The 26254-nt window shown below is 39.6% G+C and overlaps 3 protein-coding genes and 1 non-coding gene across 4 annotated transcripts; 3 read left to right on the forward strand and 1 right to left on the reverse strand.

The window, feature by feature from the left end:
- Nucleotides 1-86: 86 nt before the first annotated feature.
- trnae-cuc (transfer RNA glutamic acid (anticodon CUC)) lies at nt 87-158 on the forward strand. Its single transcript has one exon. It is a non-coding gene; the product is annotated as a tRNA-Glu (tRNA).
- Nucleotides 159-10943: 10785 nt separating this feature from the next.
- Nucleotides 10944-16852, forward strand: tpp1 (tripeptidyl peptidase I). The gene is made up of 13 exons (XM_068726288.1): nt 10944-11046; nt 11521-11595; nt 12024-12163; nt 12264-12414; nt 12799-12920; nt 13015-13202; nt 13298-13496; nt 13686-13874; nt 14021-14093; nt 14283-14403; nt 14481-14642; nt 14840-14965; nt 15383-16852. The coding sequence occupies exons 1-13, from the start codon at nt 11036-11038 to the stop codon at nt 15521-15523; spliced, it is 1698 nt and encodes a 565-aa protein (XP_068582389.1). The 5' UTR covers nt 10944-11035; the 3' UTR covers nt 15524-16852.
- A 491-nt stretch (nt 16853-17343) lies between these two features.
- Nucleotides 17344-20380, reverse strand: yy1a (YY1 transcription factor a). The gene is made up of 5 exons (XM_068726289.1): nt 19768-20380; nt 18752-18902; nt 18563-18623; nt 18239-18397; nt 17344-18108 (listed from the first exon to the last, which is right to left on the reverse strand). The coding sequence occupies exons 1-5, from the start codon at nt 20264-20266 to the stop codon at nt 17926-17928; spliced, it is 1053 nt and encodes a 350-aa protein (XP_068582390.1). The 5' UTR covers nt 20267-20380; the 3' UTR covers nt 17344-17925.
- Nucleotides 20381-21513: 1133 nt separating this feature from the next.
- On the forward strand, nt 21514-26243 carry degs2 (delta(4)-desaturase, sphingolipid 2). Its single transcript, XM_068726379.1, has 3 exons — nt 21514-21605; nt 23875-24617; nt 25071-26243. Exons 1-3 carry the CDS (start codon nt 21524-21526, stop codon nt 25212-25214), a joined length of 969 nt encoding a protein of 322 aa, XP_068582480.1. The 5' UTR covers nt 21514-21523; the 3' UTR covers nt 25215-26243.
- The last annotated feature ends 11 nt before the right edge of the window (nt 26244-26254 follow it).

Below are 26254 nucleotides of genomic sequence, written 5' to 3' on the forward strand. Positions count from 1 at the left end.
ACTTTTTTCGACATGCGATACAATGACTGTTTCATGACATACTGTACTATGACATTTTTGGACGTGATTTACAGTGTGTAGAGCTTTCCCTGTTGGTCTAGTGGTTAGGATTCGGCGCTCTCACCGCCGCGGCCTGGGTTCGATTCCCGCTCAGGGAACTGGGTTTTAGATACAGTGAAATAGTAGTAGTGTTGACATGCTATACTATGACGGTTTTCAACAGGCTATACTATGACTGTTTTTTTGACTTTTTTCGACATGCTATATTATAACCGTTTTTCACTTTTTTCGACAGGCTATACTATGACTGTTTTCGACAGGCTATACTATGACTGTTTTTTCACTTTTTTGACTTTTTTTGAAATGCTATACTATGACCGATTTTCACTTTTTTCGACAGGCTATACTATGACTGTTTTCGACATGCTATACTATGACCGTTTTTCATTTTTTTTGACAAGCTATACTATGACTGTTTTCGACATAATATACTATGACTGTTTTTTGATTTTTTTCGACATGCTATACTATGACCGTTTTTCACTTTTTTCGACAGGCTTTACTATGACTGTTTTCAACAGGCTATACTATGACTGTTTTCGACATAATATACTATGACTGTTTTTTGCCTTTTTTCGACATGCTATACTATGACCGTTTTTCACTTTTTTTGACATGCTATACTATGACCGTTTTTCACTTTTTTCGACATGCTATACTATGACCGTTTTTTACTTTTTTCGACATGCTGTACTATGACTGTTTTCGACAGGCTATACTATGACTGTTTTCGACATAATATACTATGACTGTTTTTTGACTTTTTTCGACATGCTATACTATGACCGTTTTTCACTTTTTTCGACAGGCTTTACTATGACTGTTTTCAACAGGCTATACTATGACTGTTTTCGACATAATATTCTATGACTGTTTTTGACATAATATACGATGACCGTTTTTCCTCAATTGTATCTTTTCCTTTCATTTTCGTCACTCCCACCAGGGATGCATGGAGAGACGCAAGGAAATCATGTGAGGAGAGGAAACAAGGAAATATATTTTAAATAAAATGAGACGTCCTTTCCTCAGTAGCATCAAGTGAAGCGACGTCCGTTTCTGATGACGGCGGATCCGCTGTCAGTCGGCTGTTACGTTTGTGTGTGTGTATACATGATCACTGTACTTATACTAATAAAGACACACTTATCATCACTGCCAGAGTAGAGGGGTTTTCTCTCTGTTACTTGTTTAACAAACTGCATTGACTGTTTATACTGTGTTCTGTGTCCTGTTTATAAGCACAGGACCGATGTCTACCGGTGGAATATGTTTGTCATATTTATTCAATAATTGGATCTGTATGTTTTTAAATTTTGATTGTGACATCATTAAATAACCCAGAATATGATTATGGTTTGTCTTCAACACTGGAATTAATTCATTCATTTCCATGTTTCGGTGGAAACTAAAATGATATAACTCATCAAACCTGAAGTCAGGGATTATCAGCCTCACGTGACAGAATAGAGATGACGATAAATGATGTAAAAAAGAGTTTAGTCTCTGCAGCACTCTCTGACTTTAATTGGTTCCATAATAAAAGTTATTGAGGGAAATAACAGATCAAAATCAGACAAATCTTTCTAATAAATGAAAATTGTTTGTGGTCCTTGTGTTGTTCAGACCAACAATGAACATATTTTTTATTTATTTATTGCAAGACAAGGAACAATACATAACAACAAGAGGATGACAAGAAAAGTGCGATACAAGCCAGCAAACATCATAAAGTCAGTGTGTGGAAGAACGGCGTGCGTGCCTGAACATTTTGAAATGAAAGAAAAAATAAAAAAGTCACAAAACAGTCATAGTATATTATGTCGAAAACAGTCATAGTATATAGCCTGTCGAAAAAAGTGAAAACAATCATAGTAAAGCCTGTCGAAAAAAATCAAAAAACAGTCATAGTATATTATGTCGAAAACAGTCATAGTATAGCTTGTCGAAAAAAATGAAAAACGGTCATAGTATAGCATGTCGAAAACAATCATAGTATAGCATGTCAAAAAAAAATCAAAAAACAGTCATAGTATAGCCTGTCGAAAACAGTCATAGTATAGCCTGTTGAAAACGGTCATAGTATAGCATGTCGAAAAAAGTCAAAAAACAGTCATAGTATATTATGTCGAAAACAGTCATAGTATAGTCTGTAGAAAACAGTCATAGTATAGCTTGTCGAAAAAAGTGAAAAACGGTCATAGTATAGCATGTCGAAAAAAGTGAAAAACGGTCATAGTATATTATGTCGAAAACAGTCATAGTATAGCATGTCGAAAACAGTCATAGTATAGCATGTCGAAAAAAGTGAAAAACGGTCATAGTATAGCATGTCAAAAAAAATCAAAAAACAGTCATAGTATATTATGTCGAAAACAGTCATAGTATAGCCTGTCGAAAACAGTCATTGTATAGCCTGTCGAAAAAAGTGAAAAACGGTCATAGTATAGCATGTCGAAAAAAGTCAAAAAACAGTCATAGTATATTATGTCGAAAACAGTCATAGTATAGCCTGTTGAAAACAGTCATAGTAAAGCCTGTCGAAAAAAGTGAAAAACGGTCATAGTATCGCATGTCGAAAAAAGTGAAAAACGATCATAGTATCGCATGTCGAAAAAAGTGAAAAACGGTCATAGTATAGCATGTCGAAAAAAGTCAAAAAACAGTCATAGTATATTATGTCGAAAACAGTCATAGTATAGTCTGTAGAAAACAGTCATAGTATAGCTTGTCGAAAAAAGTGAAAAACGGTCATAGTATCGCATGTCGAAAAAAGTGAAAAACGGTCATAGTATAGCATGTCGAAAAAAATCAAAAAACAGTCATAGTATATTATGTCGAAAACAGTCATAGTATAGCCTGTCGAAAACAGTCATAGTAAAGCCTGTCGAAAAAAGTGAAAAACGGTCATAGTATAGCATGTCGAAAAAAGTCAAAAAACAGTCATAGTATATTATGTCGAAAACAGTCATAGTATAGCCTGTCGAAAACAGTCATAGTATAGCATGTCGAAAAAAGTGAAAAACGGTCATAGTATAGCATGTCAAAAAAAATAAAAAAACAGTCATAGTATATTATGTCGAAAACAGTCATAGTATAGCCTGTCGAAAACAGTCATAGTATAGCCTGTCGAAAAAAGTGAAAAACGGTCATAGTATAGCATGTCGAAAAAAGTGAAAACCGGTCATAGTATAGCATGTCGAAAAAAGGCAAAAAACAGTCATAGTATATTATGTCGAAAACAGTCATAGTATAGCCTGTTGAAAACAGTCATAGTAAAGCCTGTCGAAAAAAGTGAAAAACGGTCATAGTATAGCATGTCGAAAAAAATCAAAAAACAGTCATAGTATATTATGTCGAAAACAGTCATAGTATAGCTTGTCGAAAAAAGTGAAAAACGGTCATAGTATAGCATGTCAAAAAAAATGAAAAACGGTCATAGTATAGCATGTCGAAAAAAGTCAAAAAACAGTCATAGTATATTATGTCGAAAACAGTCATAGTATAGCCTGTCGAGAACAGTCATAGTATAGCATGTCGAAAAAAGTGAAAAACGGTCATAGTATAGCATGTCGAAAAAAGTGAAAAACGGTCATAGTATAGCATGTCGAAAAAAGTGAAAAACGGTCATAGTATAGCATGTCGAAAAAAGTCAAAAAACAGTCATAGTATATTATGTCGAAAACAGTCATAGTATAGCTTGTCGAAAAAAGTGAAAAACGGTCATAGTATATTATGTCGAAAACAGTCATAGTATATTATGTCGAAAACAGTCATAGTATAGCCTGTTGAAAACAGTCATAGTAAAGCCTGTCGAAAAAAGTGAAAAACGGTCATAGTATAGTATGTCGAAAAAAGTGAAAAACGATCATAGTATAGCATGTCGAAAAAAGTGAAAACCGGTCATAGTATAGCATGTCGAAAAAAGTCAAAACACAGTCATAGTATATTATGTCGAAAACAGTCATAGTATAGCCTGTTGAAAACAGTCATAGTAAAGCCTTTCGAAAAAAGTGAAAAACGGTCATAGTATAGCATGTCGAAAAAAGTGAAAAACGGTCATAGTATAGCATGTCGAAAAAAGTGAAAACAATCATAGTATAGCATGTTGAAAAAAGTGAAAAACGGTCATAGTATAGCATGTCGAAAAAAGTGAAAAACGGTCATAGTATAGCATGTCGAAAAAAGGCAAAAAACAGTCATAGTATATTATGTCGAAAACAGTCATAGTATAGCCTGTTGAAAACAGTCATAGTAAAGCCTGTCGAAAAAAGTGAAAAACGGTCATTGTATAGCATGTCGAAAAAAATCAAAAAACAGTCATAGTATATTATGTCGAAAACAGTCATAGTATAGCTTGTCGAAAAAAGTGAAAAACGGCCATAGTATAGCATGTCAAAAAAAATGAAAAACGGTCATAGTATAGCATGTCGAAAAAAGTCAAAAAACAGTCATAGTATATTATGTCGAAAACAGTCATAGTATAGCCTGTCGAGAACAGTCATAGTATAGCATGTCGAAAAAAGTGAAAAACGGTCATAGTATAGCATGTCGAAAAAAGTGAAAAACGGTCATAGTATAGCATGTCGAAAAAGTGAAAAACGGTCATAGTATAGCATGTCGAAAAAATTCAAAAAACAGTCATAGTATATTATGTCGAAAACAGTCATAGTATAGCTTGTCGAAAAAAGTGAAAAACGGTCATAGTATATTATGTCGAAAACAGTCATAGTATAGCCTGTTGAAAACAATCATAGTAAAGCCTTTCGAAAAAAGTGAAAAACGGTCATAGTATAGCATGTCGAAAAAAGTGAAAAACGGTCATAGTATAGCATGTCGAAAAAAGTGAAAACAATCATAGTATAGCATGTTGAAAAAAGTGAAAAACGGTCATAGTATAGCATGTCGAAAAAACTGAAAAACGGTCATAGTATAGCATGTCGAAAAAAATCAAAAAACAGTCATAGTATATTATGTCGAAAACAGTCATAGTATAGCATGTCGAAAACAGTCATAGTATAGCATGTCGAAAAAAGTGAAAAACGGTCATAGTATAGCATGTCGAAAAAAGTGAAAAACGGTCATAGTATATTATGTCGAAAACAGTCATAGTATAGCCTGTTGAAAACAGTCATAGTAAAGCCTGTCGAAAAAAGTGAAAAACGGTCATAGTATAGCATGTCGAAAAAAAATCAAAAAACAGTCATAGTATATTATGTCGAAAACAGTCATAGTATAGCATGTCGAAAAAAGTGAAAAACGGTCATAGTATAGCATGTCGAAAAAAGTGAAAAACGGTCATAGTACAGCATGTCGAAAAAAGTGAAAAACGGTCGTAGTATAGCATGTCGAAAAAAGGCAAAAAACAGTCATAGTATATTATGTCGAAAACAGTCATAGTATAGCCTGTTGAAAACAGTCATAGTAAAGCCTGTCGAAAAAAGTGAAAAACGGTCATAGTATAGCATGTCGAAAAAAATCAAAAAACAGTCATAGTATATTATGTCGAAAACAGTCATAGTATAGCTTGTCGAAAAAAGTGAAAAACGGTCATAGTATAGCATGTCGAAAAAAGTGAAAAACAGTCATAGTATAGCATGTCGAAAAAAATCAAAAAACAGTCATAGTATAGTCTGTAGAAAACAGTCATAGTATAGCTTGTCGAAAAAAGTGAAAAACGGTCATAGTATAGCATGTCGAAAAAAATCAAAAAACAGTCATAGTATATTATGTCGAAAACAGTCATAGTATAGCCTGTCGAAAACAGTCATAGTAAAGCCTGTCGAAAAAAGTGAAAAACGGTCATAGTATAGCATGTCGAAAAAAGTCAAAAAACAGTCATAGTATATTATGTCGAAAACAGTCATAGTATAGCCTGTCGAAAACAGTCATAGTACAGCATGTCGAAAAAAGTGAAAAACGGTCATAGTATAGCATGTCGAAAAAAATAAAAAAACAGTCATAGTATATTATGTCGAAAACAGTCATAGTATAGCCTGTCGAAAACAGTCATAGTATAGCCTGTCGAAAAAAGTAAAAAACGGTCATAGTATAGCATGTCGAAAAAAGTGAAAAACGGTCATAGTATAGCATGTCGAAAAAAGTGAAAAACGGTCATAGTATAGCATGTCGAAAAAAGTGAAAAACGGTCATAGTATAGCATGTCGAAAAAAGGCAAAAAACAGTCATAGTATATTATGTCGAAAACAGTCATAGTATAGCCTGTTGAAAACAGTCATAGTAAAGCCTGTCGAAAAAAGTGAAAAACGGTCATAGTATAGCATGTCGAAAAAAATCAAAAAACAGTCATAGTATATTATGTCGAAAACAGTCATAGTATAGCTTGTCGAAAAAAGTGAAAAACGGTCATAGTATAGCATGTCAAAAAAAATGAAAAACGGTCATAGTATAGCATGTCGAAAAAAGTCAAAAAACAGTCATAGTATATTATGTCGAAAACAGTCATAGTATAGCCTGTCGAGAACAGTCATAGTATAGCATGTCAAAAAAAGTGAAAAACGGTCATAGTATAGCATGTCGAAAAAAGTGAAAAACGGTCATAGTATAGCATGTCGAAAAAAGTCAAAAAACAGTCATAGTATATTATGTCGAAAACAGTCATAGTATAGCCTGTTGAAAACAGTCATTTTAAAGCCTGTCGAAAAAAGTGAAAAACGGTCATAGTATCGCATGTCGAAAAAAGTGAAAAACGATCATAGTATAGCATGTCGAAAAAAGTCAAAAAACAGTCATAGTATATTATGTCGAAAACAGTCATAGTATAGTCTGTAGAAAACAGTCATAGTATAGCTTGTCGAAAAAAGTGAAAAACGGTCATAGTATAGCATGTCAAAAAATATCGAAAAACAGTCATAGTATATTATGTCGAAAACAGTCATAGTATAGCCTGTCGAAAACAGTCATAGTATAGCCTGTTGAAAACAGTCATAGTAAAGCCTGTCGAAAAAAGTGAAAAACGATCATAGTATAGCATGTCGAAAAAAGTGAAAACCGGTCATAGTATAGCATGTCGAAAAAAGTCAAAACACAGTCATAGTATATTATGTCGAAAACAGTCATAGTATAGCCTGTTGAAAACAGTCATAGTAAAGCCTTTCGAAAAAAGTGAAAAACGGTCATAGTATAGCATGTCGAAAAAAGTGAAAAACGGTCATAGTATAGCATGTCAAAAAAAGGCAAAAAACAGTCATAGTATATTATGTTGAAAACAGTCATAGTATAGCCTGTTGAAAACAGTCATAGTAAAGCCCGTCGAAAAAAGTGAAAAACGGTCATAGTATAGCATGTCGAAAAAAAATCAAAAAACAGTCATAGTATATTATGTCGAAAACAGTCATAGTATAGCCTGTTGAAAATAGTCATAGTATAGCCTGTCGAAAAAAGTGAAAAACGATCATAGTATAGCATGTCGAAAAAAGTGAAAAACGGTCATAGTATAGCATGTCGAAAAAAGTCAAAAAACAGTCATAGTATATTATGTCGAAAACAGTCATAGTATAGCCTGTCGAAAACAGTCATAGTATAGCATGTCGAAAAAAGTGAAAAACGGTCATAGTATAGTATGTCGAAAAAAGTGAAAAACGGTCATAGTATAGCATGTCGAAAAAAGTGAAAAACGGTCATAGTATAGCATGTCGAAAAAAGGCAAAAAACAGTCATAGTATAGCCTGTTGAAAACAGTCATAGTAAAGCATGTCGAAAAAAGTGAAAAACGGTCATAGTATAGCATGTCGAAAAAAAATCAAAAAACAGTCATAGTATATTATGTCGAAAACAGTCATAGTATAGCCTGTCGAAAACAGTCATAGTATAGCATGTCGAAAAAAGTGAAAAACGGTCATAGTATAGCATGTCGAAAAAAATAAAAAAACAGTCATAGTATATTATGTCGAAAACAGTCATAGTATAGCCTGTCGAAAACAGTCATAGTATAGCCTGTCGAAAAAAGTGAAAAACGGTCATAGTATAGCATGTCGAAAAAAGTGAAAAACGGTCATAGTATAGCATGTCGAAAAAAGTGAAAAACGGTCATAGTATAGCATGTCGAAAAAAGGCAAAAAACAGTCATAGTATATTATGTCGAAAACAGTCATAGTATAGCCTGTTGAAAACAGTCATAGTAAAGCCTGTCGAAAAAAGTGAAAAACGGTCATAGTATAGCATGTCGAAAAAAATCAAAAAACAGTCATAGTATATTATGTCGAAAACAGTCATAGTATAGCTTGTCGAAAAAAGTGAAAAACGGTCATAGTATAGAATGTCAAAAAAAATGAAAAACGGTCATAGTATAGCATGTCGAAAAAAGTCAAAAAACAGTCATAGTATATTATGTTGAAAACAGTCATAGTATAGCCTGTCGAGAACAGTCATAGTATAGCATGTCGAAAAAAGTGAAAAACGGTCATAGTATAGCATGTCGAAAAAAGTGAAAAACGGTCATAGTATAGCATGTCGAAAAAAGTGAAAAACGGTCATAGTATAGCATGTCGAAAAAAGTCAAAAAACAGTCATAGTATATTATGTCGAAAACAGTCATAGTATAGCCTGTTGAAAACAGTCATAGTAAAGCCTGTCGAAAAAAGTGAAAAACGGTCATAGTATCGCATGTCGAAAAAAGTGAAAAACGATCATAGTATAGCATGTCAAAAAAAGTCAAAAAACAGTCATAGTATATTATGTCGAAAACAGTCATAGTATAGTCTGTAGAAAACAGTCATAGTATAGCTTGTCGAAAAAAAGTGAAAAATGGTCATAGTATAGCATGTCGAAAAAAATCAAAAAACAGTCATAGTATATTATGTCGAAAACAGTCATAGTGTAGCCTGTCGAAAACAGTCATAGTAAAGCCTGTCGAAAAAAGTGAAAAACGGTCATAGTATAGCATGTCGAAAAAAGTCAAAAAACAGTCATAGTATATTATGTCGAAAACAGTCATAGTATAGCCTGTCGTAAACAGTCATAGTAAAGCCTGTCGAAAAAAGTGAAAAACGGTCATAGTATAGCATGTCGAAAAAAATCAAAAAACAGTCATAGTATATTATGTCGAAAACAGTCATAGTATAGCTTGTCGAAAAAAGTGAAAAACGGTCATAGTATAGCATGTCAAAAAAAATGAAAAACGGTCATAGTATAGCATGTCGAAAAAAGTCAAAAAACAGTCATAGTATATTATGTCGAAAACAGTCATAGTATAGCCTGTCGAGAACAGTCATAGTATAGCATGTCAAAAAAAGTGAAAAACGGTCATAGTATAGCATGTCGAAAAAAGTGAAAAACGATCATAGCATAGCATGTCGAAAAAAGTCAAAAAACAGTCATAGTATATTATGTCGAAAACAGTCATAGTATAGTCTGTAGAAAACAGTCATAGTATAGCTTGTCGAAAAAAGTGAAAAACGGTCATAGTAAAGCCTGTCGAAAAAAGTGAAAAACGGTCATAGTATAGCATGTCGAAAAAAAATCAAAAAACAGTCATAGTATATTATGTCGAAAACAGTCATAGTATAGCCTGTTGAAAATAGTCATAGTATAGCCTGTCGAAAAAAGTGAAAAACGATCATAGTATAGCATGTCGAAAAAAGTGAAAAACGGTCATAGTATATTATGTCGAAAACAGTCATAGTATAGCCTGTCGAAAACAGTCATAGTATAGCATGTCGAAAAAAGTGAAAAACGGTCATAGTATAGCATGTCGAAAAAAGTGAAAAACGGTCATAATATAGCATGTCGAAAAAAATGAAAACCGGTCATAGTATATTATGTCGAAAACAGTCATAGTATAGCCTGTCGAAAACAGTCATAGTATAGCATGTCGAAAAAAGTGAAAAACGGTCATAGTATAGCATGTCGAAAAAAGTGAAAAACAGTCATAGTATATTATGTCGAAAACAGTCATAGTATAGCCTGTCGAAAACAGTGAAAAACGGTCATAGTATAGCATGTCGAAAAAAGTGAAAAACGGTCATAGTATAGGATGTCGAAAAAAGTGAAAAAACAGTCTTAGTATATTATGTCGAAAACAGTCATAGTATAGCCTGTCGAAAACAGTCATAGTATAGCATGTCGAAAAAAGTGAAAAACGGTCATAGTATAGCATGTAGAAAACAGTCATAGTATAGCATGTCGAAAACAGTCATAGTATAGTATGTCAACATTTTTTTTAAAAAGTCATAGATTAGCATGTCAAAAAAACGTTATAGTATAGCATGTCAAAAAAAGACATTTTGTAATAAATAGTAAATGCCATAGGACTGAAATAATTTAGGAATTTTTCAGTAGATCCCCCTGATATTATCAAATGTGCAACTGAAAATAATTGGATTAAAACCCGGCAACAAGCATATAAATGCATATTCACATTTTACAAACTCTTTACAGCGGCTCCAGAAAGTATGGTACTTCATTGTGCTGTAGATGTATTTCCAAATGGCTGACCATCAATCTGCCGTCACTAACCCATAATGACAAAGTTAAAGCAGGCTTTTAGATTTTAATTTTGGAAATGTATTAAAAATCTAAAACTGAAATCTCTTACATGGCTGGAGTCAAGGGGATGCCACGTCCTTTATGGCCATGGCTGCATCGGTTACTCTGTTCTCTGGGGTTTCTGTCAGACATCTGCTCACCCACAGGTGTTATGGTCTCTGAGTTCTGGAGAAGGAACCTTTGAGGATGTCCTCGCTGTGAATCTGCGCACACATGCGGTCTGAGTCTTGAATCTAACCCCGGTCTTCCATCCGCATCTATGGGATGGAAGACCGGGGTTAGATGGCAGAGAGGGAACGGCTGCTAGCGCTACTGACGTTATACTGCATAACAATTTTAAATGTAGGTGGCCGCCGAATGAACCATTCGGCCACAATCACGTGAAAGCATGTCACGTGACTGCTGCGTCTATACTGCCTAGCCAGACACCCACAGCTGAGTTTCGACAACTGGACCGGCCGAGGACACGATGAACACGCTGTGAGTGATATTGAAGTTCGTGGTCGTTGTGTTGTTTTTTTTTACAGAGCACACTCGGAAATAAAGTCTGATAGCGCGAGCTCTTTTTTAACGCGACTTCGTAACGTCTTTGTTTACCGGGCGGTGACCTACATAGATAGCTGCTGCCAGCTAACACGAGCGGGTTATTAAAGTGTTCGCGTAACGTTAAGGCTGCTATAAATAACAACGTGTCCTCTTTTTGTAACGGATGAAGAGTCAGCAAACTAAAGTGTTATGTGTGTCTTTATCTGCGGGGGTTAATTAATGTGTGTCACCTGACGTTACTGTCACGTTGAGGCTTTGTTTTGTTGTTACCCCGATATAACACATGGAAGTACCCACTGCAGTGTGTGTGTGTGTGTGTGTGTGTGTGTGTGTGTGTGTGTGTGTGTGTGTGTGTGTCTGGACCTCTGCGTGTGTACATGTCGTTCTAAAGTGTTCTCATTCCACCAGGCTGACCTTGTCCATCGCCTCGTTGTTCAGCTCGTTGGCCTGGAGTGGATATCTGGAACGTGACCAAGATGTCTTGTGAGACATTTCCTTATCTCTCTGTCTTTGAATAAATCATGCTTGTCTAGCCTTTTTTTATGACATTTTAGAGGCTAGCCTCGCCGACTCTTTCTATACAGACTGATGTTGACATTCATAAAAGTAGAAATCTTTGCAACGTTCATGGAAAAGGAATGTTGCAACTATTATCGCCACGCCTAGTATGCGAGTTGTTTTTAGGGAACTATTTCTTTGACTTTTGTTTCCATGCGTGGCTCCAAATCCTGTCCAAAAATCAGGTCCTGTGAAACACTTCAGGAACTCTTAAAATCTCTGCGTTGGGTCAGAAATGGTGAAATTACTTTGATGTTTTTCTGAATGTTTGCATAGTGGTTCAGTTAACCATTGAACCACAAAAAAAGTCATCGATGGTAAAATATCAATAAACGGTTTCAATCTTTCCTCAGGATACCAGACGACTGGACTCATGCGGGTCGGGTTAACCCCTCAGAGGAGCTGGAGCTGACTTTTGCCCTGAAGCAGCAAAACACTGACCTGCTGGAGGAAACACTCAGACTGGTGTCGGACCCTGACTCAGCACAATATGGTAGGGGTCTTTCTGATCATGTAGCGCTAAAGATTTGGGATCTAAAACAATGTTAAACTGATTATACTGCAGAGACCCGAGCCCGATTTGTCCTCCACAGGTAAGCACCTCACCCTGGAAGAGGTGTCCTCCCTCGTGCGTCCGACTGCGCTGACCCAGAAGGTGGTGCATCGCTGGCTGCAGAGTAATGGGATTACAAACTGCCTGACTGTACTTACTCAGGACTTTTTACAGTGCACCATGACCGCAGAGTAAGCATATCTTTTTTTTTTTGAGCAACATTTGTTCCGCTTACTCAGCAGTAATCTCTACTTTTGACACAGTTAAGACACACACAAAAAAAAAAGATCTTTTCTGCTGAAGTTCCCTCTGTGTGTGTGTGTGTGTGTGTGTGTGTGTGTGTGTGTGTGTGTGTGTGTGTGTGTGTGTGTGTGTGTGTAAGCAAGCCGTGCATGCTCTCACCTCGTGATGCTGTTCCTCTTTCTGTGGTGGTTGGTTAAAATCAGTCCACCATGAATCGAGGCCAAGGTTATTGGACCATGAATATGTGTTTTACTCACTGGCAGCAGTGACATAAAAAGCACTCTTGGAGTATATTTAACTTACTCAGAGTTCTGGTTGTTTTGTGCATTCAGGGTTGCAGAGACGCTGCTTCCAGGTAGCAAGTTCCACCGTTACATCAGGGACGGCCACTCGTTGGCGAGGTCTTCAGCTCCGTACTCCGTTCACGACGACGTTCACCGGCACCTGGACTTCGGTGAGACCCATTTCTAAAAAGGCGTTGCGTGTTCAGCTGTCGTCTGCGATCGCCGTATATTAAGGTTTCTTCTTTTTTTGTTTTGTTTCCACAGTCGGAGGGCTTCACCGCCTCCCTCCTAAAGGGCAGGACCTCCGCAAAGCCTCGTCCAACAGGAAGCAACGGCGGTCCAAGGCACCGGGGGTGCACCTGGGAGTGACTCCCTCCATCTTGAGAGCCCGCTATAACCTCACAGCAACTGACGTGGGAACAGCTCAGAACAACAGCCAGGCCGTAGCTCAGGTGTGGCCATCTCAGAATGCGTTCACAATAGAAGACACTATTCTCAACACGACTCGGTGTACGTTCCTACTTTAGCCAGACGTTTTCTCTTTCAGTTCCTGGAGCAGTACTACAACCCTGCAGACCTGGCAGAGTTCATGGGCATGTACGGCAGAAGCTTCAAGCACCTGTCTCATGTGGACCGGGTCGTAGGCACTCAGGGAGCAGGGAAGGCCGGTATCGAGGCCAGTCTGGATGTAGAGTACATCATGAGCACAGGGGCAAACATCTCCACATGGATCTTCACCAATCAAGGTCTGTATGAGAGGCTGAGGCTTCAGTCGAGCGTGTGAAGAACTGAAAGGAGAACTGAAAAATGATATATTTGTTTTCAATTTAAATAATGTTAAATCTATAGACACTAACTCTAATCATATGTAGGCTAAGTGTGTAAAAGCAATCTAAAAGTATCAGGTAAAACAGCATGAACGAATTCTCCTTCAGGTCGTCACGAGTCCCAGGAGCCGTTCCTCCAGTGGATGGTTTTGCTCAGCAACATGTCCGACCTCCCCTGGGTTCACACCATCAGCTACGGAGACGATGAAGACAGCCTGTCTACTGCATACATGATGCGCATCAACACGGAGTTCATGAAGGCTGGCGTCAGGGGGATCTCTTTGCTCTTTGCTTCTGGTCAGTGAGGAGGAAGTAGTGCTGAACCCATCCACACAGAGACAAAAAAACAATACCTGTACCTGCTACATAGTCTTTAGTCTCTGGTGTCGTTTACTGAGCATCTCTTACATCACTCTTCGTATCGGATCTCGTTTCACTTTCAGGTGACAGTGGTGCAGGCTGCAAACACTTGGGTAAAGCACAAAACTCCTTCAGGCCAAGTTTTCCCGCGTCAAGGTAAAGCATTTCTACATTGTTCCATTACGATGTTCCATTTCAAATTTAGAAAGAAAAACTATTTAACAAAGAGATTAGCCTGCGGCATTTCTTTTGCAAAAGGCTCTTATACGTCTCATAGCTTGTGTAGTGCACGTCTGCTCTCAAAAGGGAAAAGCGTTAAACATCCATCGCTCTGTGTCCTGTCAGCCCCTATGTGACTACAGTAGGAGGAACGTCATTCAAGAACCCATTTAAGGTCACATATGAAATAACCAATTACATCAGCGGAGGAGGCTTCAGCAACGTCTTCAAGATGCCCGACTACCAGGTAAGGATAGCAGGCCGGCGGCTCTCGGCGGCTCAGTCATTGCAGTCGTTGATGCCGTGTGCTTTGTGTTCCTGTAGGCCAGTGCGGTAGGCGGCTACCTGAAGTCTGTGGCAGCAACCCTTCCTCCTCAGTCATATTTCAACACCAGCGGCAGGGCCTATCCAGACATGGCTGCCCTGTCGGATAACTACTGGGTGGTCATCAACAGAGTACCCGTCCCCTGGGTGTCTGGAACCTCGGTAAAATATCTCAAATTTGGTTCGGCGTCTCAGTGAGTAGAGCGTTGGCAGTGTGACGGAACAAAAACAATCTAAATCTAAATAAATCTAAACATTCAAGCTAGTTATTCACATTTTCACTGTCCTATACAGCAGTTCTCTTTTTCGTAGCAATTGGTCACTTTAGTGCATCTCTCGTCGGTTGATCTCCCTCCCAGGCTTCGACCCCCGTGGTCGGAGGAATGCTGTCCCTCATCAACGACCGGCGGCTGCTGAAGGGCCTGCCTGCCCTGGGCTTCCTCAACCCTCGCCTCTACAAGCTCAAAGGAGAAGCTCTGTTTGACGTAAGTTATACAGTTGACCCGTAAAGCTCCTCTCCAGACTTTAAGGGCCTGTGTATTTAATCTATCTATTATACCACAGCTCTGCCGTAAATACTGCATTTTACCAAATGTACAATGTTGTAGATTCAATTATAGGTGTATTATTGAGAGCCTAGTTAAAGGGACTGTTGGACTGGACTTCATTATACTAACAGGTCCCTAAAAATGGGTTCAGAGAAAATAAAATAACAGGAAACCGAACTGTAGAACTATCCAAAATAACTCAATTTGCAGTATGAGAAGCACGAGACAATGAATGTTTTGGTCACTTTGCTACTGAAGCAGTTTGTTTGTACGTTCAACAAGGTATCATGGGAACGCCTTCGTCAACGTACCTCGTAGTTGCGGTCCGTCTCCTAAATGCTTTGCATCTTCCAGGTGACCGAGGGCTGTCACCTGAGCTGTCTGGACGAACAGGTTCAGGGTAAAGGTTTCTGCGCCGCACCATCGTGGGATCCCGTTACCGGATGGGGGACACCAGACTACCCTGCGCTGCTGGCTGCTCTGCTGGCTGAGTGAAACCCCCCCCCCCCCCCCCACAGTTCATGAGAGTGAAACCAACAGGGTGGCGTCTGCTCTGAGAGCAGGTACTCTACGCAAACCCAGAGGCAGGATGGAGAAGTGCCTACACTTCAGATTCACGCCTCCTTTTGTTTTCTTCAGTTCATTTGCAGTCAAACGCTGCGTCACTCCGGCCTTCAGGGTGGTTTTATCTTTCATCTTCACTCGTATGCATGTAAGGATACTCTAGACTCCTTTTTTTTTTTTTTTTAATCAATTCTCCAAAAGGCTTAAAACTGTTTCCTTCAATACGTTAGGTCAGGGATAGCGGTGGTTTGGGATTTTTATTGCTACACTTGCTCGTTTCTGCTGTTCACTGCATTTTTAACTGACCCAGATTTCTCAGCGGATCTCTCAAACACACTTATCTCAGCGTTCTTATTGCCTTAAATTCATGCCGCTAGCTACACAAGCAAAGGGGAAGTGTGGGCAATCATGATTAAAAAACCACCTCTCAGACACACGGGCCTATTTCAAGAGGTTTTGATTTTAATACAGGGTGACGTTGGACGTCAGCTAAGAATCTTTATGCAATCATTTCACCAGATCAGTGAATTCAGCATCAAATTAGATAGAAGTGTGTAACACTGTCGCTCTATTTTGCCATACTACTCTGCAGGGATGAGCTAGCTACGAGTCATAGTTGTATTTAACAACAAATGACTACATTTGCATGCAATTCTAAAATAAAGAGTCACTTGTGTCTTTGACATAAAAGGGGAACATACAGTATGTAGCTTAAGATTACCAGGACCTTCTGAAACTTGATTTTACTTTTGGTTTGTTCTGCGGCTACAAACTAACCAAATGCGCTGAAACGTGGGTTAAAAGTGATTCAGTGCCGTTTCTACCCAACCAGCATTGTTGCACATGTCAGCCATTTTAAAAATCCTCAGCTCAGATGTATTTAATGTGAGAGACTGCCTGCGACGCTTTGTTTATTAAAGATGGATTTTTACTTGGAAAATGAATAATAATTTCTAAATGCATAACTGCCAAGCATTACCTACTTCATGTTTTAATAATGAAAATGATTTAGTTGGGGCCACGACATTATATTGGTGTTACTACTGACGGAAGTACAAGTACTTGTGACAATTAGTCACATTTGAGAAAGTTTCCCTTTAAAAATACTTTTGAAATTCTCCCGGCCTCTTTAGTCCCTCATGTACTTGAACCATTAAGATGCCACTTTCAAGCTGTACAGTTTCAAGTTTTAAGACGTTCAATTGTCAATCGTATATATTTGCAGTGTGCTGAACAATAAAAGAACAAAAAGAACCAGAATTTGTTTCACTTCCTTGTTGTTTCTCAAAGTAACCGAGCGAAACAGTGACGTCATTTAACAACTAACCGATCTCATTGTTGCCGGACAAGGAAGTAACGTATAGTTATCTCCAATACTGACAGCAGTGTTGAGCTTAAACAGAACCTCAAACACGACTTCTATTGTCCTGAGAACATCAAATGTGAGGTTGATATTGAAAACGGAACTACTCCACGTGCTCAGGTTTGTTTCTGAAGAAGTGTTCAGTCACGTTTTAGAGCAGCTCTGGTCCTCGTCTCTGAATGAACGGGTGAATGTTCTAAACATGGGGATTGTATCACGGTCGAGTTTTAACTGTGAGAGGACAGATGACAGTTTTAGTGTTTGTAGTGCAAGGGAGAAAAACATTTTAATCGGTGATCACTATTGAAAATCACATGGCTATTATCTACATGATTCAGATATTGCGTTGTACAAAATGAATATATATGCAAAGACCACCCAGCCCCCCCCCCCCCCCCCCCCCCTCTCGAAACACACTCAGATGAAGGGGAAAGGGAAGAGTTTAAAACAAACGGTGACGCCTAATAAGAGCTACGGGGACAACCTCACTACATACATTACCACAGAGCTTATGTCAAACAGTGTACAATATGCACACTTGGGGAAAGTAGAAAATTGAAATGGTGTCATTGCTGAGGATTGACGCAAATTTGACATCTATTGCAAAAACTTTTTTTTTTTTTTTTAATGGCTGTGTTAAGGTATAAATATGCTTTAGGTGCAGATCCATGAATTAACATCTTCACAAGAAGAAAGCGTAAATTGTTCCATCCAGGTAGCGCCGTGGTAGGGTAGAGAGAGAGAGATGCCTGAGGGGGTCGGGGTTCTCACGAGTTCCTTGTTCAAACCTCCATAAGTTTATCAAAAAGTCTGAGAAAAGGCCATTTCTCAAAAAAACTTGTTTTTATCTAGAGATAATACAAAGGGGACACTTCTTGTTTCACAACAAAAGCAGGCCACGGGACACTAGTTTGTCAAGAAGCGGAGACGCGGGACAAGTCCTCCAGTGTGCGCTCACGTCGTCGTCTTTTCACTGGTTGTTTTTGGCTTTGGCGTGTGTGAGGATGTGAGACTTCAGGTTGGTCGACTGGGCGAATTTTTTGTTGCAGCCGTCAAAGGGACACACGTACGGTCGGTCTCCAGTGTGAATGCGCACGTGCGTGCGCAAGTTAAAGTCCAGAGAGAACCGCTTGCCACAGCCCTCAAATGTGCACTGGAGACGAGAGAGATCGAGTTAACGCGGCCAGAATCGCTCTACATTTCAGTATTTAAATCTTTCTTTTAAAAGCACGATAAAATGAGGAAAATATGACACGCCGAAAAATAAAAATAAAAGGACTCACCTGGAACGGTTTCTCTCCTGTGTGTACCAGTTGATGCCTCTTCAGTTTTGAACTCTCCACAAAGGCTTTGCCGCACTCTGCACAGACATGCACACGAGGCCCGTGGGTGTGCAAGTGCTTTCTCATCGCCGAGTTGTCCCTGAACATCTTGGTACATCCCTGAGCCGGAGAGAAACCAGATGAAGCTCATCACTTCGAGACATGTGTTCACATATATATGTGTTCTCAGTACGGTGACGTGAACAGTAAAGGTATGCAGTAGAAGCGAGTAGGCTTCTGTTCATGCATGTTAATCTGGTGTAATAAACAGACCGCTGCACTCACTTTATGTGGACAGGCTATCGTTCTGGGTGCATCGTCTTCTTTTACTTTTCTTGGCTTCATTCTGCATCAGGAATGAAAGTGATCACATCGTTATAGACTGGTCACGCAACTACCAACATTCCTAAAACAGACAGACACTAAATGTAAATACTACAAATCACAAGAAACGGTTAACATAAACGTTCGTACCGTGCAAACTCTGCCAGCTGTTTGGGGTCTGAGAGGTCAATGCCTGGGATTCCTCCAGGAGGAAGCTTCTTCCCCGTCATGTATTCAGAATAATCTGGAGGAGAGTTTTCCCCTATGATCTGCTCCTCGTGGTCTATGTCCTTCTTGTCATCTGAATGGGAGGAACAGAGGCGTTGATAATAAAGACAGTAGTGGAACATTGATTAAAGTCATTTAGAGATAAACCTTTTTTTCTCATTAGTATTTCCTGCCACTCTCTGGTAATTATTGTCTACTAATAGAAGCAGAGGACAGGAAATACAGAGTGTGTTTTTTTGTTATAAAATATAAATAGTGCTGAAAATAAAAGAACTCAAACTAATCTATTTAATCTATTTGTACTAACTAAACTTACTAACTCACTCACGCGCATATCTTTGCATTTAAGTGGTACTTTAAAACATCTCCCTTTAATACACTTTGAGTGAAATAGTACGGGAAGATTCACACTTCCGTGTTTAGAAACACTTTTCAAATACTAACAAATAAAAGTTGCAATTATCCGATATGAAAGTTGAGAAGTTGATGGTATTTAGTAGGAATATGTCACCGTTTGAACCATACTACGTTTTACATATCTTCATTAGAACATATATGTGTACTAAGGAAGTGTAAAGTCTGAGGGGTCCCTGAAGGCACCACCACCGTTACCGTTGAACTGCGCCACAGCGGCCTAGCGGAGCCAGCTGCACTCGCTCCCACACTCGCCGCCATCTTCGTCGGCCAAATAAACGCCATTTTTTCGGGCCGCCATACTTTCTAGACCGGGGAAATATGGCGGCGCCCATCGACACATAAAACATGGCTTCCCATAAAAACAAAAACATTTCAAATGGATTTAAAGTGGCTCAGAGTTGGGAAATAGTTCCTACTTTAGCGGAGGACAAGGCCCCAGCTAGGCCCAGTCACACGACACACACGCTGAGAACAAAGCGAGGGGCCAGCTAGAAAGAATTCACTCAAGACTCTGTACTTACCCGATGCCCACATAGTCACTGAAAACTCCCCCTCCAAAGTCTTTATCTGGACCTGCTTCTGTTCCCACTTTCTGCCCATCTCTCCCCCGCTCATGTAGCTCTTTTTGCCCGCTTTCTTTCCGCTTCCAGCCCTCTTCATCCGGCCTGTCGAAGAGCTTCTCCCGGCGACAGTAACAAGAGTCTGTTCGATATAGTCCTCCTCCACGGCGGGCACAGGGATGAGGATTTGGTCCTCGTACCCGTCATCCGTGTGCAGTTCAGAGTCATCTTCGCCCACCACCTCCTCTCTTGTTTGCACCAAAATCACCTCCTGGTGCGAGTGCATCGAGTGTGGATCGTCCGAGTCGAGGGGCTGTAACGCGATCATAGGCTGGTGTTCACCGTCGTCTCCAACAACTGTTGTCTCGATTGTCTCTACTTCGATTTCATGCAGTTCCACTATTTCCGCTGGCATTTCTGACCCGTCCGTTTCTATGTACAGAGTGTCCCCCGACGCCATGATAAATGTTGTATTTCCTCCTTCTTATATGCTATTTGTACACTCTCTCTTTTGCTCCTGTCTAAACTCAGCCTTCCTCCTCCCTCTCCTACAACAACTCTACACTACTGTACTGTACCCTCGTCGCCTCAACGCTCTAGTTCTCAAGTCTCGCGAGATTTGGACCAGCGAAGTCCCTTTCAAATGGGAGACTCAAACCTGCGGCGTCTTATTTCTTAAAACTTGGCCATAAAGATATTGACGTGAATGTAAATATATATGTAATCAAATATTTATAGAGGGAAAAAACATTATGGTCATATTAATCATAGCGTAACATGTAATATCATATGAATAGGCTATACAATAATAGTGTTTAAAAAACAACAAGCTAGTGGAAATTAGTCTTGATCATAATTTTAGCTTCTTTATTTGTTCAACTTAATATTTTATGCAAATTAAGGATGCATGTAATGATTATTTTCACTACTGAAAGATATGCTGATTAGCCAATTTGTTTTGTTTATTTGACTAATTGCTTGGTCTATAGAATTTGAAAATTATATTTTTTTCCGGAGACCTCGTGACATATTCAAATTGAAAAAAAAAGCCACAGTCCAAAACGCAAATATATCACATTTACAAAACAGAGACAAGCAAAGCAAATGATCACATTTCAGAGGCTGGGAACAACAAATAGCTTACTACGATTAACGAATAATGAACGGTCAAAATAGATGTATATTAACTTAACAATACTAATAGCGTAATTTAAGGGTACAGGTTACTGAATGAAGAAAGTGCAACATTTGGGAAATGTAAACAAATCCAACAATGTGGACCCTGAGCTCTACCAATGGTAGGGATTACAATATGATCCTATGTTTCACTTACAGCCTTCCATTAATCCCACTGATATTTAACAGATAGATGTGTCACGTAAAATTAGTAGACCTATGTGTTATTGTTGGTAGAGCAAGCTGTATTTTTTGTTTAAATAGACTATTACTTTTGCAATACCAGTTCACAGCATCGCCTAGAAGCATCATTCCAGCTGTGTCTCGTGACAGAATGTAAAGACGCAGTTGTTTGCATGCTGGGGAGCAAAATATTACAATTGCCCACATTTTAGCAGGTGCTCAGCTCGGGAGGGGGAGGAGTTTGTGATCACACCTGCAGTCTGCAACCAGCGTGAGTGGGTGTGTCCCGATACTGTGAAGGTTTGATGACATTCATAACGCCACAGAGCCGGTTGCTTTGGACAGAGACAGGCTCGTCATGGGGAAGACAGGTGGAAGAGGTGATTTTGAATGGGTCTACAATGACCAGCCGCACACTTCAAGAAGGAAAGAAATCCTGGGTAAGATATTATTTCAAAACTAATAAAAAGCTTTGCTGCCACTGAGAAACCTGCTGAGTTAAATTCCTGGTTAGTTGGTTTAATAAGTTGAAGCGAAGCCACATTTTTTCTCCTCCAGTTTTTTTAAGGTCGAAGCCGGTTGAACCTGTTTACTATCTGCTGCCAAACGAGCTATGAGTCCACAATGGATGCCAAATAAACATAGAAACTGAAGAGGCATACTTGCGTGATTCACTTACATGGGGATGTGAGTTGCACAATTCTTTTTAAGCACAAGTAGAAATATTATTTTAAACTGCAGATCTTCAAAGGTAATGATGTATAAAAGTACAATATAATTTACATTACAATTTTGACTAATATTTTATAGCATATTACATTTATCTCATTTTCTTTTCTCACTCAAATGTCGTTACAGTATTTTCATGACAGTTCTTTAAGTAAAAGTCAAAAGGAAGAGGGAGTGTGGCTTTCAGCAGAAGTTAAAGTGAGTGTTGGATACCAGATTTGAGTTTCCCTTGAAAGTCTAACTCAATGGCTGTCACCTGTTCTTGTTATCAGTCCTCATTTTCTCTGGCTTCGAAGACAATACCAGCATATATGATAGCAGGTGCAGTTGACAATGCCTCCGGGCTTGAAACGAGACACATTCCCTGCGCATGACAAAAACAGTTGCGGTGCTGTGCATTAAGTGAGGAGAGAGAGGCTTTGTGAGGGCCGGGGGATCTGGGAGAACCCGTGAAAGTAGAACCTTTTTATTCAACAAACCGCCTTAAATATTTGCCCAAAATGTGTATTCTATGTTGCTTTTTATTTTCTCACTTTTTATTTTTTTTAAATGCATCAAATCTGTATGAACAGAAGTCAGCTTTTTGTAATTTGATCTATTATGTAATTTGATTCAAACAGTTTAGATGAACACGATCTAAAGCTGTTGACGTTCATTTGATCCTGGCTTTGTCCAGCAGTCGCCCGGTTACTCTGGTGTGAAAGACGCACACCTAAAAGGTGATGGGGTCGTTTGACACCACCAGGCCTTGAATTATTAAAGTGTTTTTTTTTTTTTTTAATTATCCTCTGCCTCGCCCTGATGGGAGAGGCAGAGGGATGTGAGTGTTAGCTGAGCCTCGCTTCCTTTTTTAAATGATCATGTGGGATATTTTGATTGACAGGCGGGTTTATGTTGTATTGACTCGTTTGGCGTGTCTGCAGCCTATTGTGGCTCCGCTCGCGTGACGCAAACTTTACGTTACTAACGGCTGCCATTAAAGCAGTGGTCAAACGGATCATGAATGATTGTGACGCTGCCCGATGGAAAAACACTGACATGAAGCGTGCAGTTGAGCCAGAAATAAGGTTTTAGTTAAAACTAATTCATTTGTGAATGAAATACCACGTCTCTCTGTAACCTGGTGAAGACGAAATCCATTGATGGTTGTACAGCTTTATGGAGTTTAAACAATGTCTTTTATGATGTCTTGTTATTGATTTAACATTTTGCCTGGTGGGCGAGCTACAATATCAGCACTTGAAGATTCATAGTCCATAAACATGGCGATAAATAGTATGAGAAAAATGACACACTGGAGGGGAGTTCAAATCATACAGTAGAATACGCTGGAGATGTATCTTCGTACCATCTATTGGCTAAACATGAACAGCTTAAAAAGGGTTTGGTCAGTAAAGGGGAGACCTACATGCAGGGAAACCCTTTTTAGTTACCAGGGAGGGTTCAATTTGCATGCATAGTGGCATTACACAAATAACCGGAAAGAAAAGAAGCCGGACAGATTTGCATAAAATATTGTATGATGGTGCATGGCTATCTTCAGCTAATACATGCTGGGATATGCTCCTTTTTACCCCTGTGATCCTGAATTCTGGCTGTAAGGTGTGGCCGTGTGTAACAAATCAGAACCTGCGCGTCTGAATGAGTCTATTATGTTGTAAATGTCATATGAACTAAATCTCGCTCTTTTTGTAGCGGCGGCCGTTTGAACCACTCCCTTGTTTCTCACTTGGTTTTATTTCCCTCAGCAGAACGACACCTCTGCCAATTAAACATGAGTTTTATCAGCGGGCCCTTCCCAGGAGACGGGCTGCTGCCGTACACCATGCTTGATTATGTTCTTCGGGTTACACAAGGTCACAGTGATGGGTTGAGATCAAACTTTTGGAATTGACAGTGAATGAGTTCTGCTACAATCACCTCATTTCTGTCCACGTCCCTTTTTTCCATCCCCCTTTTTCCGTCTGCTTCTCTCCCAAGCCAAATATCCAGAGATCAAGTCTCTGATGGGTCCGGATCCCCAGCTGAAGTGGATAGTGTCGGGCATGGTCCTGACCCAGCTCCTGGCCTGCTACCTGGTCCACGACCTCTCCTGGAAGTGGATCTTCTTCTGGGCTTACGCCTTCGGAGGCTGCATTAACCACTCCCTGACTCTGGCTATCCACGACATCTCTCACAACGTGGCCTTTGGCAACAAGCTGGCGAAGTGGAACCGCTGGTTTGCCATGTGGGCCAACCTGCCCATCGGGTTGCCTTACTCTGCTTCCTTTAAGAAGTACCACATCGACCACCATCGGTATCTTGGTGGGGACCAGCTGGATGTTGACATCCCCACAGACATTGAGGGATGGTTCTTCTGCACCCCGGCCAGGAAGGTCCTCTGGCTCTTCCTCCAGCCCTTATTCTACGCCCTTCGCCCATTGGTGGTCAATCCTAAACCAGTGGGTCAGCTGGAGATCCTAAACGCAACCGTTCAGCTCACCGTAGACGTCGTTATCTACTATCTCTGGGGGCTGAAGCCCATCGTTTACCTCATCGCAGGTTCTATCCTGTGCATGGGACTGCATCCCATCTCTGGACATTTCATAGCTGAGCATTACATGTTCCTGAAGGGACACGAGACGTATTCCTACTACGGATCGCTGAACCTGATCACCTTCAACGTCGGGTATCACATGGAGCACCACGACTTCCCGAGCATACCTGGCAGTAAACTACCTCAGGTGAGACCGCGTTCTTGTGATAAATCACGGCTAAAATGTCCAACTTTGGACTTGAGTCATTCTTTTGAGGTCGTCAGGGATTTTTCCTCAAGGTGTGGGCAGATAAGACGGCCACAGGCACCCCTCCTGTGCTACACGTCACATTTTCTATTGACGGCTAATATTTATCAGATGAAGGGCCGGGCTCTGTAATTGATTAACTGCTGCTTCTCTAGCACCGCCAGAGCATGACGAGATCCAAAGTGAGATACCTGCTTATTGACACAGCAGGAAGCTGCTTTTATTCAACTTTTTTTTGCGTATGTTCGTTTACTTTTTTTGAACTATCAAGTGATACATTTTCAGGATTTTGAGGTGCTTCTCACACTTTGCAACTGCAATTTAGATGATTCATATATATTTGATGAACAATTAACATTCTCACTCGTTATGTTTCTTTTTTTTTTTTGGCAGGTAAAGCAAATCGCAGCAGAGTATTACAACTCTCTGCCTCAACACACCTCCTGGATTCGGGTATTGTGGGACTTTGTGTTCGACGACAGCATCGGCCCGTACGCCAGAATCAAACGGGAGTACAAGCTGAGCAAGCAGAAGTAGATCTGTGACTGATTTATATTTTACTTTTGAACTGAAATGTGAATTTCAAATCGTGAAATATGTATGGACCCCTATGAAATATCCTTATCCTCATATATGCAATTATATTCCCTTCCGTATGGTTGTCACCGTTAGTAAACTGTCATCTTAAATAAGTCCTGTACTTGAGTTTACGGTTAGGACGGTAATTCAGATACAGCTAGTCGGTTTCCTTATCTCACTATTTATTCCCGCCTCTATTCCTACTATGAGCTCGTGGCTCACTGTCCATCCAGAAGGCACTGAAACAGGCAAAATAATGATGAAAAACGCTAATATTTCAACACAAATAAACTCCTCATTTCTGTAGGAAAAGGTCCCATACATTCTCATGAGGTTTTCCAGAAATGGCACTAACTGTTTTGTTTCCCGTCCACACCCACACACACACACACACGCACACACACGCGCACACGCGCACACACACACACACACACACACACACACACACACACACACACACACACACACACGCACACAATTTTCTGAATGTGAGAATCGAGGCACCGAAAGCCTCTCAGACTGACTTAATGCAATTTGTAATCTCTCATGCAGAGCAGTGCTGAGGTGGAAAACAAGCATTGAAACTTACCTTTCAGTAAGAAGAGCCTTTTCTACAGTGACGCCCCGTTCTGCATGTTCGCAGCTTCATCGTGCTGTAAACAGTTTGATTACATCTACAGGGAGTGGACAAAATAACAGGAACACGTTTAAAAAGTAGAAAACGCCAGTTTGAGTCTCAAAATGTTTGTTTGTTTTAAACTGTCAGCGGTGCTAAAGTCACTCGGTGGTCGTTTCATGTTGCTCAGCAAGTCTTTCAGTCGGCGTTAGTGAGTCTTTTTGAGAACACTGGTCCTACAGCAAATCAACACTTCTGATCCATGAATTTAAAGAGTTTTACCAAAGTGATATTTACTACAGAGCTAGTGTATTGTACGTTGTTTCTGTTATTTTGTCCACCCACTTAACTTAATCGTAGTGTTGTGATTGATAAGCGTGAT

This window comes from Cebidichthys violaceus, unplaced genomic scaffold, assembly GCF_023349555.1.
Source record: "Cebidichthys violaceus isolate CVI_PGR_0920_01 unplaced genomic scaffold, fCebVio1.0.p SCAF_39, whole genome shotgun sequence".
NCBI lineage: Eukaryota > Metazoa > Chordata > Actinopteri > Perciformes > Stichaeidae > Cebidichthys > Cebidichthys violaceus.

Bases quoted from the DNA above. Each gene is read 5' to 3' on its own strand.
- degs2 (XM_068726379.1), top strand. From the start codon at position 21,524: ATGGGGAAGACAGGTGGAAGAGGTGATTTTGAATGGGTCTACAATGAC. The intron at 21,606-23,874 runs GTAAGATATTAT...TTCTCTCCCAAG, and splicing joins AAGAAGGAAAGAAATCCTGG to CCAAATATCCAGAGATCAAG. The intron at 24,618-25,070 runs GTGAGACCGCGT...TTTTTTTGGCAG, and splicing joins CTGGCAGTAAACTACCTCAG to GTAAAGCAAATCGCAGCAGA.
- yy1a (XM_068726289.1), bottom strand. From the start codon at position 20,266: ATGGCGTCGGGGGACACTCTGTACATAGAAACGGACGGGTCAGAAATG. The intron at 18,903-19,767 runs GTAAGTACAGAG...CCTCCCATTCAG, and splicing joins AGTGACTATGTGGGCATCGG to ATGACAAGAAGGACATAGAC. The intron at 18,624-18,751 runs GTACGAACGTTT...TTCCTGATGCAG, and splicing joins CAGCTGGCAGAGTTTGCACG to AATGAAGCCAAGAAAAGTAA.
- tpp1 (XM_068726288.1), top strand. The intron at 12,164-12,263 runs GTAGGGGTCTTT...TGTCCTCCACAG, and splicing joins CCCTGACTCAGCACAATATG to GTAAGCACCTCACCCTGGAA. The intron at 13,203-13,297 runs GTGTGGCCATCT...TTTCTCTTTCAG, and splicing joins ACAGCCAGGCCGTAGCTCAG to TTCCTGGAGCAGTACTACAA.